The sequence below is a fragment of the Talpa europaea genome (assembly GCF_964194135.1).
Source record: "Talpa europaea genome assembly, chromosome: 4".
NCBI classification, from domain to species: Eukaryota; Metazoa; Chordata; class Mammalia; order Eulipotyphla; family Talpidae; genus Talpa; species Talpa europaea.
In genome coordinates, this window is record NC_140070.1 from 82,514,546 (window position 1) to 82,530,020 (window position 15,475).

At 35.8% G+C, this 15,475-nt stretch overlaps 1 protein-coding gene across 1 annotated transcript in view; it reads right to left on the reverse strand.

Moving 5' to 3' along the window:
• Window positions 1-15,475, reverse strand: part of PROS1 (protein S) — a gene marked incomplete at its 3' end in the record, with an annotated part of 52,591 nt that overhangs the window by 28,674 nt on the left and 8,442 nt on the right. The window contains exons 2-3 of the mRNA XM_084232639.1: window positions 5,592-5,749; window positions 2,575-2,599 (exon numbers count right to left, since the gene is read on the reverse strand). Of these exons, the coding sequence (XP_084088765.1) occupies window positions 2,575-2,599; window positions 5,592-5,749 (183 nt within the window). The remainder of the gene's footprint in view (window positions 1-2,574; window positions 2,600-5,591; window positions 5,750-15,475) is intronic.

The following is a 15,475-nucleotide window of genomic DNA, read 5'->3' on the forward strand; positions in this document are numbered from 1 at the left end:
CAGCAGTCAAAACCCCAATTCACTCACACACATACTAGGTCAAGCCGGCCTTCAGGCTACCCATGGATTTCTCACATTTTTGGTTGCTTTTCATTTTGTTTTGTTATTATTAATGCCTGGAATGTCATTGTTGCTCTTGAGATGATTTTTAAGAAGAGTGAGCAGTCTGAGTTAATTCACCAATTTTTCAAGAACTAGGAACTAAAAGTTATTTCTAATGTTTAACATTCCTCCCAAGAAGTTTTTCTGCCATTAGCAGAATCACACACTTTATCAGGTGATATTTTAAAGGTCTATATAAAATGATAGAATTAGTCTATTTTCTAGAAAACCATTCAGCTTAAAACCTTATGAAACCCTGAGTATTTCTGTCCAAATTCCATGTTTTATACCAATTCATGGATGTGTAGATGAATAGGTATGTTTTTTATATGTCTGATACTCTAAATCTAAACACTGCCCCAAAAGTATGGATTAGTATTAGTGCTTTAAATTCTTGGGTGCTGTTATCTCACTGTAAGGAGCTTCCTGCAGTAGCTGTGGTAATCAGCAAAATCGTAGTTAGTTTTACCAGGATCAGGACTATGAACTATTTTAGAGTCATTGAACTATAAAATACACACATCAAGTGACAAATAAGTTTCTTAGGTATATTACCTTTTTTCTGTTTTCAATAGTGAGACTTATCTCATATGTGTTATAAAGGACCCAAATATAAAATGTAAGTATTAAATAATAACACTTGAAGTAAGTCTGATAAGGTAAAAATTCTATCAGCAAAATATACCTATCTGATATTTCCGACAGATCTGAAGTTAGGAAAAGTATATATTAAATATAACCTGAAAAGTCAAATAACTTGCTTAACCTGACACAGTACAAATTTTTAGATCTGGGATGAGAGACTGCATCTTGTGTTTTTTTCTTAGTATTTGGGTTTGCTACCATACCGCCAAATAAGATAGACAAAGAGAAAGAAAAGATGGGTAGAGCCTAAAAAGAGAAAGTTGCGAGGGATAAAAAAGAGAGGAAAGGAAAATATTTCATAAGGAACTCTCCAAAACACATAATGTTGTATTAAAATACTATTTATCTTAAAAAAATACTATTTATCTTATTTATCTTTATCCAAATATACTCTGTGATTAAAAGTAAATATCTTCTGGAGAATTAATCCTGCAGAAACATAACCTCATTATATAGACCTAACAATCAAGAACTAATATGAAATTATTAAGTGTAAACTCATAATTTTAATAGCCCAATATTATCTATTTCCACTGAAAATATTTAAATGCCTACCTAAAATTAAGATGAACAGTCTTGACCTTTTCCTCCATTTTAACAGTGTAAACTCTTACTTTTTGCTGAGAAAGTGAGGAGTCATGTGCAACTTTCCAAAGAGCTCCTATTCATAGGCGTATATCTGTACCCCAGCGCCCTTTCAAGATATCACTGTTATGTTTTAGAAATGAAATATAATCTCTCTACTTCTGTTTTTTAAAAAAAGATTTACTTTTCACTTCGGCACTGCTTAGGCTCTCAAATTGGCTGGGATGTTAGTGAGGTAGAAAGATGGAAGGATGAGGATATTCTGAGCCTAAATGAAGAAGGAAAGTACAACTCTGTGGGCTGGACTTACAGAGAATACCATCAGAAAGAGCCAGACAATTCATACATTGCTTTTATTGTTTGAAAATGATGACAACTCTCCCAAAGGATAGTAGAATAAAATATTTCATTATTTGCTTAAAGCACATTGAAGTCTTGTTATCCTTAATTGATATTTAGTTGAAAGTGTCTAATCTATTAATGTGTGGAAATTCCACCTTACTCTATGACAATCTAATATCATATTCAAAAGTCAAACATGGATAAAGATATTGCAGGGAATGATGTAATGGTGCTCAATGGAAGAAGATGTTAACGATTTCTACAAATACTGAGGTGAAATTTTTCATAGATTAAACTCTGTAATACACAAAGATCTTTCCTTTCACTAAAAGGTAACCATAGCTCCATTAATAAAATAAGCCCTGGGGATGTAATGTAAATCATAATGACTATAATTTATAATATGGTGACTGTTGCTAAGATAGAGGATCTTAAAAGTTTTCATCACTTTTGGTGTGGTGATGTATGTTAACTAGACAGAGTAAGATGATCATTTCACAATATACACAAATATGCAATCACTATGCTATACACATGCAACTAATATAATATTATATGTTGATCTTTTCAGAAAGATCATTTTTCAGAAAGATATCACATGGAAATTCATATACTTATATAGATAATTCCTGGTGCCTAATTATAACTTTGCATCAGTCCACAGATCTTTCAGAAAGACATTAGAATGAAAATGACTAAAAGTTAAAATGCCACATGGTAATAAGAGGCCCATTCCAAATTTGTCTACATATCTTTAAATAATCAAGATTGCATATAGGATGAGATCTCTCAAAGCCAATGAAATTACTTGGTGGAGTATATGGGTAGAGTGTTAGACTTGATCATATCTAAGTTCTTTTCCATTTCTAAAATTACATGACTGAGATCCTTTGAACTTACCTAAGTACTTTGGATAAAAATAATCCTAGAAAGAAAAGAAAAGAAAAAAATATATCTTAGCAAACAAGTTTCAGTATAGATTTAAAACTTACTTTTACTTTATAATTTGTTTTATATTAAAGATACAAATAAATTATATAAAACTGTCATTTCCATACATGACATTCTTTCTAGAGTAAAATATACCATGGAATAGATAGCTAATAAGTCAATAAAATGCTTAGGTTTAAAGCAATGTTGATCAACTAAATTATGTTGCAAACCTTCAAATCTAAAAGCAGGTTCTATTGAAGATGTCAAATGCAATCGTATATGCCCCCTTTTGTCAATTTTTAATTTTCCATAATGATACCCATGAAGCATAGATCACATCACAAGCACAAACATCAGATTTAACATTGTATAACAGTCACATAATTTGAAGTGAATTAAAGTGAACATTTATCTTTTAGCATATTATGTAAATATGATTGCTTACTTATAAATTGGTTATGTACAAAAAATATGTCTGCAAATCAATAATTTGCACTAAGAAATGTACTTTACCAAAGGGAGAAAAATACTAAAAATGATTTCTGATAGTAAGATTCCCAGGATGGTTCACAAAGTCTTTTATACCATAATATATCTAATGTGTAGTAATAAAAGCAGAAAAACATCTTGTGAGACAGAGTGTTTTCACACAAAAACATACTCCAGTACAGAACATTACAAAATGCCCACTCCCACCTCCTGTCTCTCACAAATAACCTTCACAACACTAATCTACTGGTTTGTAAGGCTGGGCCCTCCCCCACAACCCATGTAATTTAAACAGTAGTGTTGTCATCTACAGAACAAAAGCCAGGAGAATATGCAACAATAAATGGGTTCAGAAGACAAGGTGATGGTGAATGGAATGTACTCAGGACATTGGGAAGATAAGCAATAAGGTGGAATTTGGGAATCTGTGTAAAAAGACATCAAGGACAGGGAGTGATTAGGGACCAGATTGAAAAGCAGCACAAATCTTTTTTCTTTCTTTTCTTAGAGTAGGCATTTTTTTGCCTACTTTGTCTTCTGTCAGTGAAACCAATATCAGAATGAGTTGGAAGGGAGGAAGAACATAAATGAGTTTCTCTTCTCCACTATTTTCTCTCCTCTCCAATATGGTTGTCATTTGCTACTCAGAGACTAAGCTATAAAAACTTACATACAGTGTTAGAAACACATTCAAGTATTTATAAGCAATGTAATAACATGGTATCTCAGGCCTTCGGGCTTGCATTAAAATGTTACAGCAAAACAAAAATACAATTCAAAGTAGGCAGGTGGAGTATGGGCAAAACAAGAATGGCAGATTATTGGTAGCAGCTAAAGCAGGGAAGGGGCAAGTCTTGGGTCTATTATATTGTTGTCTGTCCTTAGGCATATACTTTAAATTTCCATATCAAAAAAGAATGTGTATTTATGTATTTGAATGTATGCATACATAATGTGCATTTATATGTGTGTCTGTATGTTTCCTACACCAGTACTCTGCTATATAGTATTGAATAAAATATTATTATTGTATCAATTGCTTATCCACAACTAGCAACAGAATTGAGACAGAAACATTTTGATTCAGACCCAGAGAGTACTGAAAATGAATCATGGATTTGTTACCATCACTTGGAAAAAATTCCCATTGAAACTTAGAAAAAGGTGAAAGAGGTTTAGGCCTCCCCGGTGGCACAAGGGATAAGCACAGCACTAAGAAGCTATCCGCAGCCTCTGCAGCACAAGTTTGATCCCTGGCCTACCAGGCAGCAACCCACATAGAGCAGCAGACCTCTCCTGTCTTGCCCACTGCTCCCCTCAGCAGTGTGTTTTGGTCCGTCTGCCTGTTCTGTTCCCACTCTGTCTCTGGTGAATCCTCTCACCCCCTACTCCTCTGGCCTGTACCCCAGTTCTTGTGTGTATAAATAAATATTTTTTTAAAGGTGAAAAAGGTTTAAAGGGCCATCCCAAAGAATGCAAGTGACAATTGTCTTAGACAAGTTCTCTTACTACAAATTATTCTTGTTTGTTGCCCCAGTTCCAAAGGCCATGGCAGAGGTAAAGGAGGTAACTGGTATATGTTTTCTCCCTCATCTCCTCTTGGTTATACAGTTGGTCTCAGGAAAAATAATGAGGTGATCATAAAGGCTATTATATTTAAATTCTTACAGTCTCTTCATCCTCATTCTTAGAAGCACTATTTATACTTGTGCTGTCCACAGGACCTGTTAGAAAACATTCACCTATAGGAAAATAGAGGACTAGAGAACAGGTCTGGTGGTCCCATATTTCTGCTTGACACTAAGGACTCTTCATGATTATCTTATACTTATTCTTGACTAACTTGGAACAATTTATACATTAAATATACAAATTCTAATCCCAAGATTTATAAAATGAGCTCAGGAAACATCTCAAAGTTTATAGAATGATGTATACTCATGGAACATAGTGCTGCAATGACCACTTCACCCGGAATTCACTGAACACTTATTAAGCACCAAGTTCTGGATTAGAGGATCCTGTTTATTAAAATCTAGATAAAAATATCAATGTATAAATTTAATGAAGCACAGTGATGATAATGCAATCACTATTTCTCTCTCTCTCTCTCTCTCTCTCTCACACACACACACACACACACACACATACACACACACACAAACACTATATTTGAGATGACCAATCACTACCAAATTCTGGTTGGGAAAATATATTTACAAGCCATGAAGTCAATACTATTTGTGGATAATGAGATACAATGGAATTATAATTTGGTCAAAACACTTTGCTTTTGGCAGTAGCGTCTTCCTAGCAAGCCCACCTTACTGTGAAGGTATTTCCTCTTGAAATGCTTGGGAGGTTACATGTGGAAGATGACACACACAGTTATTAACTTTAAAAAGGAACGCAGGTGAAGACACTCAGGCTGGAAATGTTCTGCAGGTAATTGCATGTCTAAATATGCTCACTTAGTAGTTTTCAAAAATTCTTACCGTTTCGGGGTCATTTTCAAAGACCTCCCTGGCTTCTTCTTTGTTGCACAGTTCTTCAATACATTCTCTTTCAAGGTTGCCCTTTTTGGTTTCTTCAAATAGCGAGTTTGCACGGCGTTTCCTAACCAGGACTTGAGAAGCACGTTGCTTTGACAAAACTGAAACAAAAATTAAGTTTATATTTTTCATTTCTTCACCTAAAGCATTTTGTTAAACAATGGGAATTAAAATCATCTTCTGCCTGTGACTTTTATTTAATTGTGTTTAAATGTCCTGGCATTTAAAATCAGTATGGAGGGACTGAGAAAAAATGCAAATACAGGAGCACTTTGGTTAACAATTCAAAGGGCAGGTTTGGAGTACAGCTACAGGACTTGTTTAATCTACACGAATTATTCAAGTTCATGTTTGAGGTCAAACATACCAGATGTTATTTAACATTTACCTTATTATGATTACATTGCAAAGATGCATCTTGCTGAAAGGATTATGTCAAAAGTCATGTTATGTAAGAGAAACGGTCTCTTTTAATGGAAAACCTGCATGATCTTTATGGAGATAAGATAAATGCTTAATATATGTGCAGTTATTGCTCAATCAGCTATCTGAAAGATAGTTGCTTCATGAGAAAAGGAAGATGTTATGCAAAACATAAAATACAGAAGGTAAAGAGAAAAAAAAATAGTAGATTCCAAACTACATTAAGAATTTTAAACACTTGTTTACAACAAAAATAACACAGTTCAGCATCAAGCAACAGATTGGAGGAGAATGCTGGCATTATGGAGTACAAAAAATTACATCCAAGGGCCTTCCCTGGTGGCACAGCGGTTGAGCACTGGGCTGGAAGCTGCCCGCAGCCTCTGTAGCACCTGTTCGATCCCTGGCTGCCAGCGAGGGTCCCACATGGCACACAGACCTCTCCTGCCACCCACTGCTCCCCTCCGCAGTATATTTCATCAGTCTGCCTGTTTTGTTCTCCGCTCTGGCTCTGGTGAATTCTCTCACCCTCCCATGCTTCTGACTGTACCCAGTGCTTGTCTAAATAAATAAATAAATAAATCTAAAGAAAAAAAAATTACATCCAAGTTTTGCAAATTAAAATCAAACAATATCTGGACCTACGAAACATAGAGCTTCCATATGATCCAGCAATTCCACTCCTAGGTATTTACCCAAAGGACACAGAAACATCAATTCCAAAGAGCACCTGCACCCCTATGTTTATAGCAGCACTGTTTACAATAGCTAAGCTTTGGAAACAACCCAAATGCCCAAAAATAGATGACTGGATCAAGAAGATGTGGTACATATACACCATGGAATATTACTCAGCATTCAAAAAAGATAAACACATGCAATTTGCAGCAACATGGATGGAGCTGGAAGGGATCATGCTCAGCGAAATAAGCCAAAAAGAAAAAGAAAAATACTGGATGGTCTCATAGCAGGAATCTAGAAAACTTAAATAAGGGGCCAGGAAAATGAATAACTATAAGAAAGTGAAAACCAAAATCAACAAAAACTATGAACCAGAGACACTCTATGGAGGGTAGGTGGCGGGAGGGGAGGGATTGGGGTCAAAATAAGGGGGTTGCAATTGTATGGGGAATATAAAAATAAAATTTATTTTAAAAATAATAAAAAATAAAATAAAATAAAACAATAAGCCAATCAACACAGGGATATGTGAAAGGGTTAAATATAAAATAATACAAATAACATAATATAAACAAAATCATAAGAAGATCACTACAGCCAAATACAAATGACAAATTAAACTGAAAAGCTTTTTAATACAAAAAGTTTTTAATTGGATTTATGCCTATTATATTTCCAAAATATGTCCCACTGGTGATGGGAATATATACTCATTTTAAGATGATTTAGTAGTATCTACAAATTTAAAACATACATACTCTTCAACTCAACCATTCTAGTTCCACATGTATGGTGAATCATATATGCTGGAAATATCATGTAAAGAGTATTTATTGAAACACTGTCATATTAAAAAAAGTTAGAAAAACCTAAATAACTCTCAAGAAGAGTAAGAAAGAATAAGCCATAATGCACATGGTGCTATGGAATAATATGCGACTATTAAAGAGAAGATAATTTTGCACTGAAAATCTCCAAGATATATTATTCAATTAAAAAAGGAAAATTTGAGAATGCCATATCAATAGCATAACAATATGCTATAGGTTTGCAGATATCATAGATGGACAAATACATAGAAAAGAGTTTGGAAGAATTCAAATTACTAACTGCAATCTTGTATATTTAAAGAAAAGAATGGAGAATATGAAGTTTTGCTTTTATCATTTTGTATGTGAATAGAATATTATTTCTTTTCTTTTTTTTTTTTAAAGATTTATTTTTATTTATTTATTTATACAAGCACTGGGTACAGTCAGAAGCGCGGGAGGGTGAGAGAATTCACCAGAGCCAGAGCGGGGAGCAGAGCAGGCAGAAGGACCGAAGTACGCTGCTGAGGGGAGCAGCAGGCGGCAGGAGAGGTCTGCGCGCCATGTGGGACCCTCCTCTGGTGGCCGAGGAGCAGCCGGGGATCGAATCGGCGCTGCAGACAGAGGCTGCGGGCAGCTTCGCAACCCAGCGCTCATCCGCTGCGCCACCGGAGAGGCCCTAGAATATTTTTTTCTAATAAAAAAAAATTAAATCCTGATTTTAACCACAAATGGTTCTTTTACCAAGAAGATGGGCAAGAAGTATAATCAACTAAATTTGCTTTTGTATTTCTCTTATTACCTGGTAAATTAGATATGCTCAAAATAGACCAAAAAAAGGAAGAACAAGAAAAGCAAAAGGACTAATTAATCAACAATCACCATAATTATTAGACAAATAACTGACCATCTTTCAAGAGTAGCGTATTGAATCTTTATTTCTCTTACCAAAACAGAAGTTTAAATGTGATAACTAAGAGTATCTGGGTTATATTTTTACCCCTGTGTCTTGCCATTTTTATCATTCCTCATTGAGATAAAAATAAATCAAGGTTGTCTGTGTCTAAAAGATGCTATTAAGTGAACATGCCAAGCATATTGGCTCATCAGTCTTACCAACAATGAAAGCATCTGAAAAGTGCTATTTTGTTTAATTGATATAGATTTAAGCAAGTTTTTATAATAAATATAGTAAAAACTTGGGCCTTCCAAACTTCAAATAAAGTCTCTTTGGGGAGAAAACACTGTCTTTGAAAGAAAAATACACTGATTCAATAATAAAAATAACGAGGGTTGAATGCATTAGAAAACAAATCATAAGTACCACTCTGACATTTCTTCCTTACAGGATATTAAGATTTGTAATTAAGAACTTAATATTGATATTTAAGAACATCTCTTCCTCTGTAAGGGCTCCCACTGCAGGACACAAGCCAGGTACAATAACACATACTATATAAATATTTGTGAAAAGGAAAGGTTACAACTGTCTAGGGAGAACTAAGGTGATGATTTAAAGGAATGTCCATGTAAGTTTATAAAACTGGAAGGAAACTAACAACCTCCATTATTTGAGAGGTGATGAAACACAGGTAAAGAGCATGCAAGAGATCTACGTTATAAAGTTTATAAATAACAAAAATATGATTTAGATCACAGGGTCCCAAAGGTTTAGATATGCTGCCTATTCATTACTATTTGCTGCTTCTCGGGAAACAAGAAGTTTCATTGTCTCCATTGATAAAAGGAAGATTATAAAGGAAAATTGTTATATCTTTGATCTAATAGACAATGAAGCTAAAAAAACTAATTTGTCTACATTAATTTTGTCTAATTATGGATGTTGATGTTTTATTATGGCTAGATTCAGCTCAATAATACTTGACATTGGCAGGATGTTTAATAATTTCTAAAGTATTATTTCATTTGATGTTCACATAAATATGATATAAACTACAGAACAAAATTATCGTCCCTATTTTCCTATTGAAAAAAATGAAGCTGACAGGAGGTACATGATTTACATAGAGGCAGGGATAGTGTTAATGGGACAGGAATATAAATACACCCATGTCCCTTGTCCAGTGCTCTTCTTTTTGTATATTCCGCCACTCAAATGTCCACAATGTACTTGATTATTTAAATATGTGGCTGTAAACTGGACAAGTTTGATATTTTAAACAAGACATATACTGTCCTTTGTAAAATAAGCCCATCTTTCTAATAGAATATACTTTCAAAGGAGCTACCATTCCTTGTCCTGAAGACATAAACATGGAAACCCTACCAGTTGGACAAATGGATAGACATGCAGACATCATATTAAATGAAATAAGTCAAGGGCCTCCCCAGTGGCGCAGCGGTTGAGCGCTGGGTTGCGAAGCTGTCCGCGGCCTCTGCGATGCCGGTTCGATCCCCGGCTGCTCCCCGGCCACCAGAGGAGGGTCCCACATGGCGCGCAGACCTCTCCTGCCGCCCGCTGCTCCCCTCAGCAGTGTACTTCGGTCCTTCTGCCTGCTCTGCTCCCCGCTCTGGCTCTGGTGAATTCTCTCACCCTCCCGCACTTCTGACTGTACCCAGTGCATGTATAAACAAAACAAACAAACAAATAAATAGATAGATAAAACATGCCTCTATTAAAAAAAAAAAATCTAAAAAAAAAAAAATGAAATAAGTCAAGCAGAGAAAGACAAATATGATCTCACTTATATGTGGAATCTAAAAAACAAAAAACCCAAACTCAGAGAAAAAAAAATCAAACTGGTTACCAGAGTGGGGAGGTGCACAGTGTGGTGGAGGGATTGGAGGAAAGTAGAACAAATATTGAGATATAAAATGAATTAGTCCTAGGGATGTTATCTACAACATGATGAGTATGGTTAACCTTGCTGTTAGCTATATAGGAAAGTTGTGAAGAAGGTAGATCCTCTGAACTCTCATCATACGGAGGAATTTTTTTCTTTTGATTTTATCTATATGAGATTATGGATATTAACGGATGTAATCACAATTTCATAGCATACGTAAATCAAACTATCATGCTATATATGCCTTAAAGTTATTCAGTGACATTTGCTAATTATTTCTCAATAAAAAGTGGGGGGGGGAGATATAAGTATGACATCACAGATCCAAACTAAAGAACTATGAGATTATGAGGTGAGACAAATATGTGGCTAGACGTGCTTTTATTGGTTGATTCAAAGTCCTCCACAGACACTTCTAGGCCCTAGCCTTCTGGACTGTCTAAAACGTTCCATTACTTATCAAAGTGATAATCATTCCACATAAACATGCAAATACTGCATTTGCATCATTTCTTTTAATCCTAAACACAATAGTTAAAAACAGCTAGTAATTTTCCTATTTTATACATGACAAACTAAAGCCCAAGGAATTTGAATTCATTTTTCCAAGTTCATGCAGCTGAGAACACAGACAAGCTGGCCTCTAAATCCTGTTGTGTTTTCTTTTGTTTGTTTTTTGCAATATCACACTGTTGCTAATCATTTGTTTCACCTCTCCAGAATAAGAAGTTTTTCAAGAAAGTCATTGTTAAAACTCAACTATGTTGCTTGAAGAGTGTTACATTCAGAGTCAAAATGCTAGGTTATAGTGCTGAGTTATGAGCCATTCAAGATTGGAAGGATGACTGAGTGTCTCCCTGATTTTTTAAATTTACCTGAGTCATCCCTTTGAAATAGTGACAATAGCAGGTTGAATAATAATCTCTATAATACAACCACTGTTCAAACATTAACTGGAATTCTCTTTTGAAGTTGTCTTTAGAGACTTGTATGTTCCTTCAGTATTTCCTGTGGTGGCAAAACTTAGCTTTTTGAGCATAAATTTGATTGTCTTATTTCAAAAAAAGGAATTTGTTATTGATGCTTTAGCTAATTACCTATAATAAGAATAGTGGGGTTAGCATTGCCTCAACTCAGAAAAATTCCCCCAATGTTCAATTCATTTCTACCTTGACCATGGTGAGGTCCATTTTTTGGGTCCCTTTCCACACTTAGGCGTCCAAGTTTGCTACCCTCAGTTTAGAGTGGGCAGGGCCTCAGACCTGCAGGTTGTTCAAGACTGATCATTTAGATGAAGTAAAGTAAAAGGCAGAGGAGGAGTTGGGCCTCACCGGGCCTGATTCTTTGAAACGCTGCCATTCTGTTCTCTTGTCCTTTGTAAATATGTTCTCACATTCCTCCCTCCAAAAGTTTACCTCTTCTAATTCTGCTCTCTGTCTCTTTCCACCAGCTCCACTCATCTGGCATTCCAAGAATGAAAAACTACTGCTAAAGCAAGTATCTGAGGAGAGAATCTTTGGCTAGTGTCTAGGCCGGTGGAGTATTTGAATCTTTGTTTCTGCTTCAGATGTAGAAAGAGGTCGGTAAAAATGACTGTGATGTACAAACAATGTGAACAACTAAGTAATACTCTGAGATATAAATTGTGCCTCATATATCTCAACTCTTGAAGTGGTATGTTTTCCTTAATCAAAACCTGAGAAAGAAGAATTGCAGGTAATATAGAAAAACACTTAAATAATGATGGGAAAATATATAGCCAGGTATTATAATTTTCTTAAAATAGGTACACATTAAATGTAAAATATTTTGTTTAATATATATTTCTACCACAGAATATTTGCAATTGAGAAGGGATATTTTAAAATGTGTAGGCTGCAAGACTAAGAAAAATCCAAAGGTAGTTTTTTTTTTTTGGTGGGGGGGGTTGTTTTAATATTTTATTTATTTATTTGTTTATTTATTTGTACAAGCACTGGGTACAGTCAGAAGCTCAGGAGAGTGAAAGAATTCACCAGAGCCAGAGTGGGGAGCGCAGCAGGCAGAAGGACCGAAGTACACTGCTGAGGGGAGCAGCGGGCAGCAGGAGAGGTCTGCCTGTCATGCGGGACCCTCCTCCTGTGGCCGGGGAGCAGCCGGGGATCGAACCGGTACCAAGGAGGCTGTGGGCAGCTTCGCAACCCAGCGCTCAACCGCTGCACCACCCATGAGGCCCCAAAGGTAGATTTTTAATTAGGCATTCGTTGACCATCAATCTATGTAATCATTACCAACTTGCAGAAAATCCTGCGTAATCTTTCAGAAAAAATGCTATACGTGGGCCTCCCTGGTGGCGCAGCGGTTGAGCGTTGGGTTGCGAAACTGCCTGCAACCTCTGCAGTGCTGGTTCGATCCCTGGCTGCTCCCTGGCCACCGGAGGAGGGTCCCACATGGCACGCAGACCTCTCCTGCCGCCCACTGCTCCCCTCAGCAGTGTATTTTGGTTCATCTGCCTATTGTGTTCCCTGATCTGGCTCTGGTGAATTCTCTCACCCTCCCGCGCTTCTGACTGCTTATATAAATAAATAAATAAATCTTTAAAAAAAAAAAAATGCTATACGTGTGTATTAGTCAATATTTAATTGTTTCTTTAGAGAGCAATTATGCTCACTATTCTCTAAATTTCATTTTGTTTCATATTGAGTACTGTGCTGGTAAGCAACTGATTCTTCTCATATTACTATGTAAAGGGTCAGAAAAATATTAGAATAAATATTCTCTAAAGGTGAACTATGCCTCTGTCCTTCAAGAGGACTGTGCAATAAATAAGCTGATGAGAGTCAAATATCACAAAAGGTAGGTTTGGATAAGGATTTTACTCTGGAAAAGAACAAGAGGAAACAATCTGTGAGTTATTTATTTCACATAAAAGGTAAGTTCTAAAACATTTGGATTAGAAGCAGTGAGGGCTGACATTTATTTAGAAATTGGAAACTAATAAAGGGCACTTAAAAATATCACTATTGACTCCCATTGTGGAAGAGATCAATCAATGAGTAGGAAAACAATACCTGAACTGTTTAGCCACAACAGAAGTGAAATGGACCTCTTTACTCCAAGATTAATTACAACTTTATTTTGTAACCCCTAGTCTAAAAAAAAAAAAAAGAATAAATCAAACACCGCCATCATCTCCCTAAAATTAAAACATTTGACTTAGCCATAAATGGTAAAAGCAGCACATTTAATTATTCCAAAACAAAAAAATGCTGCTTCTGTCCAGAAGAGAGAACAAGTAGCTTATTTATCCAGAAGAAAAAAGTACATTCAGTATTTATTTTATGACTTGTTTCCTCTTGGTGAGTCAAAAGTAAGGTACTTTTTTAAAAATTTCTTGTATGTTATTTTTATTATTTAGGTGACCTATTCTCCTGAATATTTTTTTTTTTTTTAATTGCAGTAACATTGCATTAGGACCTTAGACATTACTTAAGTTTCGGGTGTTCATCACTGAAGTATATAACACATTTATATACTATATTAAGTTTACCACTAAAAGTCCGTATCTATCTTTTACCATATCATTTTCTCCTTTTTCCTGATTTCGCCTTCCTTTCTGGTAACCATTAATTGGTTTTGTTAAGCGGGACTCAGTGTCAGATTTTGGGAAACTGAGGAGGAATTTTCGAGAGCTCCTTTCTCTTCTCAACTGATACAAAAACAGTTGGCCATACTTTCTGAGGATACAGTGGAGGTCCCTTTTATAACATGCAGCAAGATAGCTACACAGACAGCTTGCCCTGTCTTTTTAATCTCCTCCACACTAGGATGCCAAATACCATCTGATTTGATATCATGTACCAAGGGTTTATAGAACAGGAAGTGTTTTGTTTTTGTTCTATTTGACCTATTTTGTTAGGATGGCATAGTTAATATTATTAGTTCACTGGCCTGTTTTTATGTTCGGAAAAGCAACAGGCAAATTGTTCCTGGACATTTTTAAGGGCAACAATAGAAGAGTTTTACCACTTCCCATTTCTTGGCTTCTTGTACTATCGCCCAGATATCCCCCGATAAGCAAGTCTGAAGCATGCTTGCAAGCTTAGAAAGACTCCAGATCTCAGTAGCTTTTCTTTTGACTCACAGAGTTTTATCAGTGCTAATGTAGAATGAGACTATTTAGAATACATGTACATCATTAAGTAGGTGTTTATAATTCAATACAACTTTGACCAGTCTCAGAATTCAAAGGCTATAAGACATAATCTAAATAACAATGGATTAAAGTGATAACTAATTAAATAAAAGTGAACAAATGATTGAGATCAGAGTTGGGGGAAAGAAGGAAAATAAAACAAGCCATTTGGAAAGGCCCACTTATCACATAGAAACTCAGGCCCACTGGGTGTTTCTCAGTCTATCCCAATCTACAAGAAGCAGTACACTCAGACAGGCCCAACAGGCCCAGTGTTGATCTACTTGGACTGTATAACAGGATACCACAAACTACAAGGCTTAAAAAACAGAATTTTTTTTCCCACAGTTCTCAACACTGGAAATTCAAGATCATGGTTCTGGAAGATTCATTTTTTTAATGAAGGCCTCAGTTTCTATATGGTAAATGCACCTTTCCATGTCGCAGTGCTAAAAGAACACCGAGAAATATTTATTAACTTCTTTGCCTTATACATTAGTCTGTGAAGACTGTTGTAACAAAATGCCATAGACTACGTGGCTTAAGCCATAGAGATTAATAATAATAATTTTATCAATTCACTGAAGTTTTTTTTAAAAGATTTATTTATTTATGCATACAAGATCTGGGGTACAAGCTAGAGGTGTGGTGAGAGGATTCACCCGAGACAGAGGGTGGAACAGAACAGGCAGATTGACCAAAATACACAGCTGAGGAGAGCAGCGGGTGACTCAGGGGAGGTCTGCTGCGCCATGTGGGTATCTCCCTGTCTGGGGATCGAACTCATGCTGCAGTGGCTGTGGATAGCTTCATAGTTTGCATCTCAACCCCTTGCACCACCAAGGAGGCCCTACTGAAGATTTAAAGGCCATTGTTCCTGCATGTGACTTTTAATAGTCTATTCCAAAAAATGGACAAGGAGACTAAGATGAA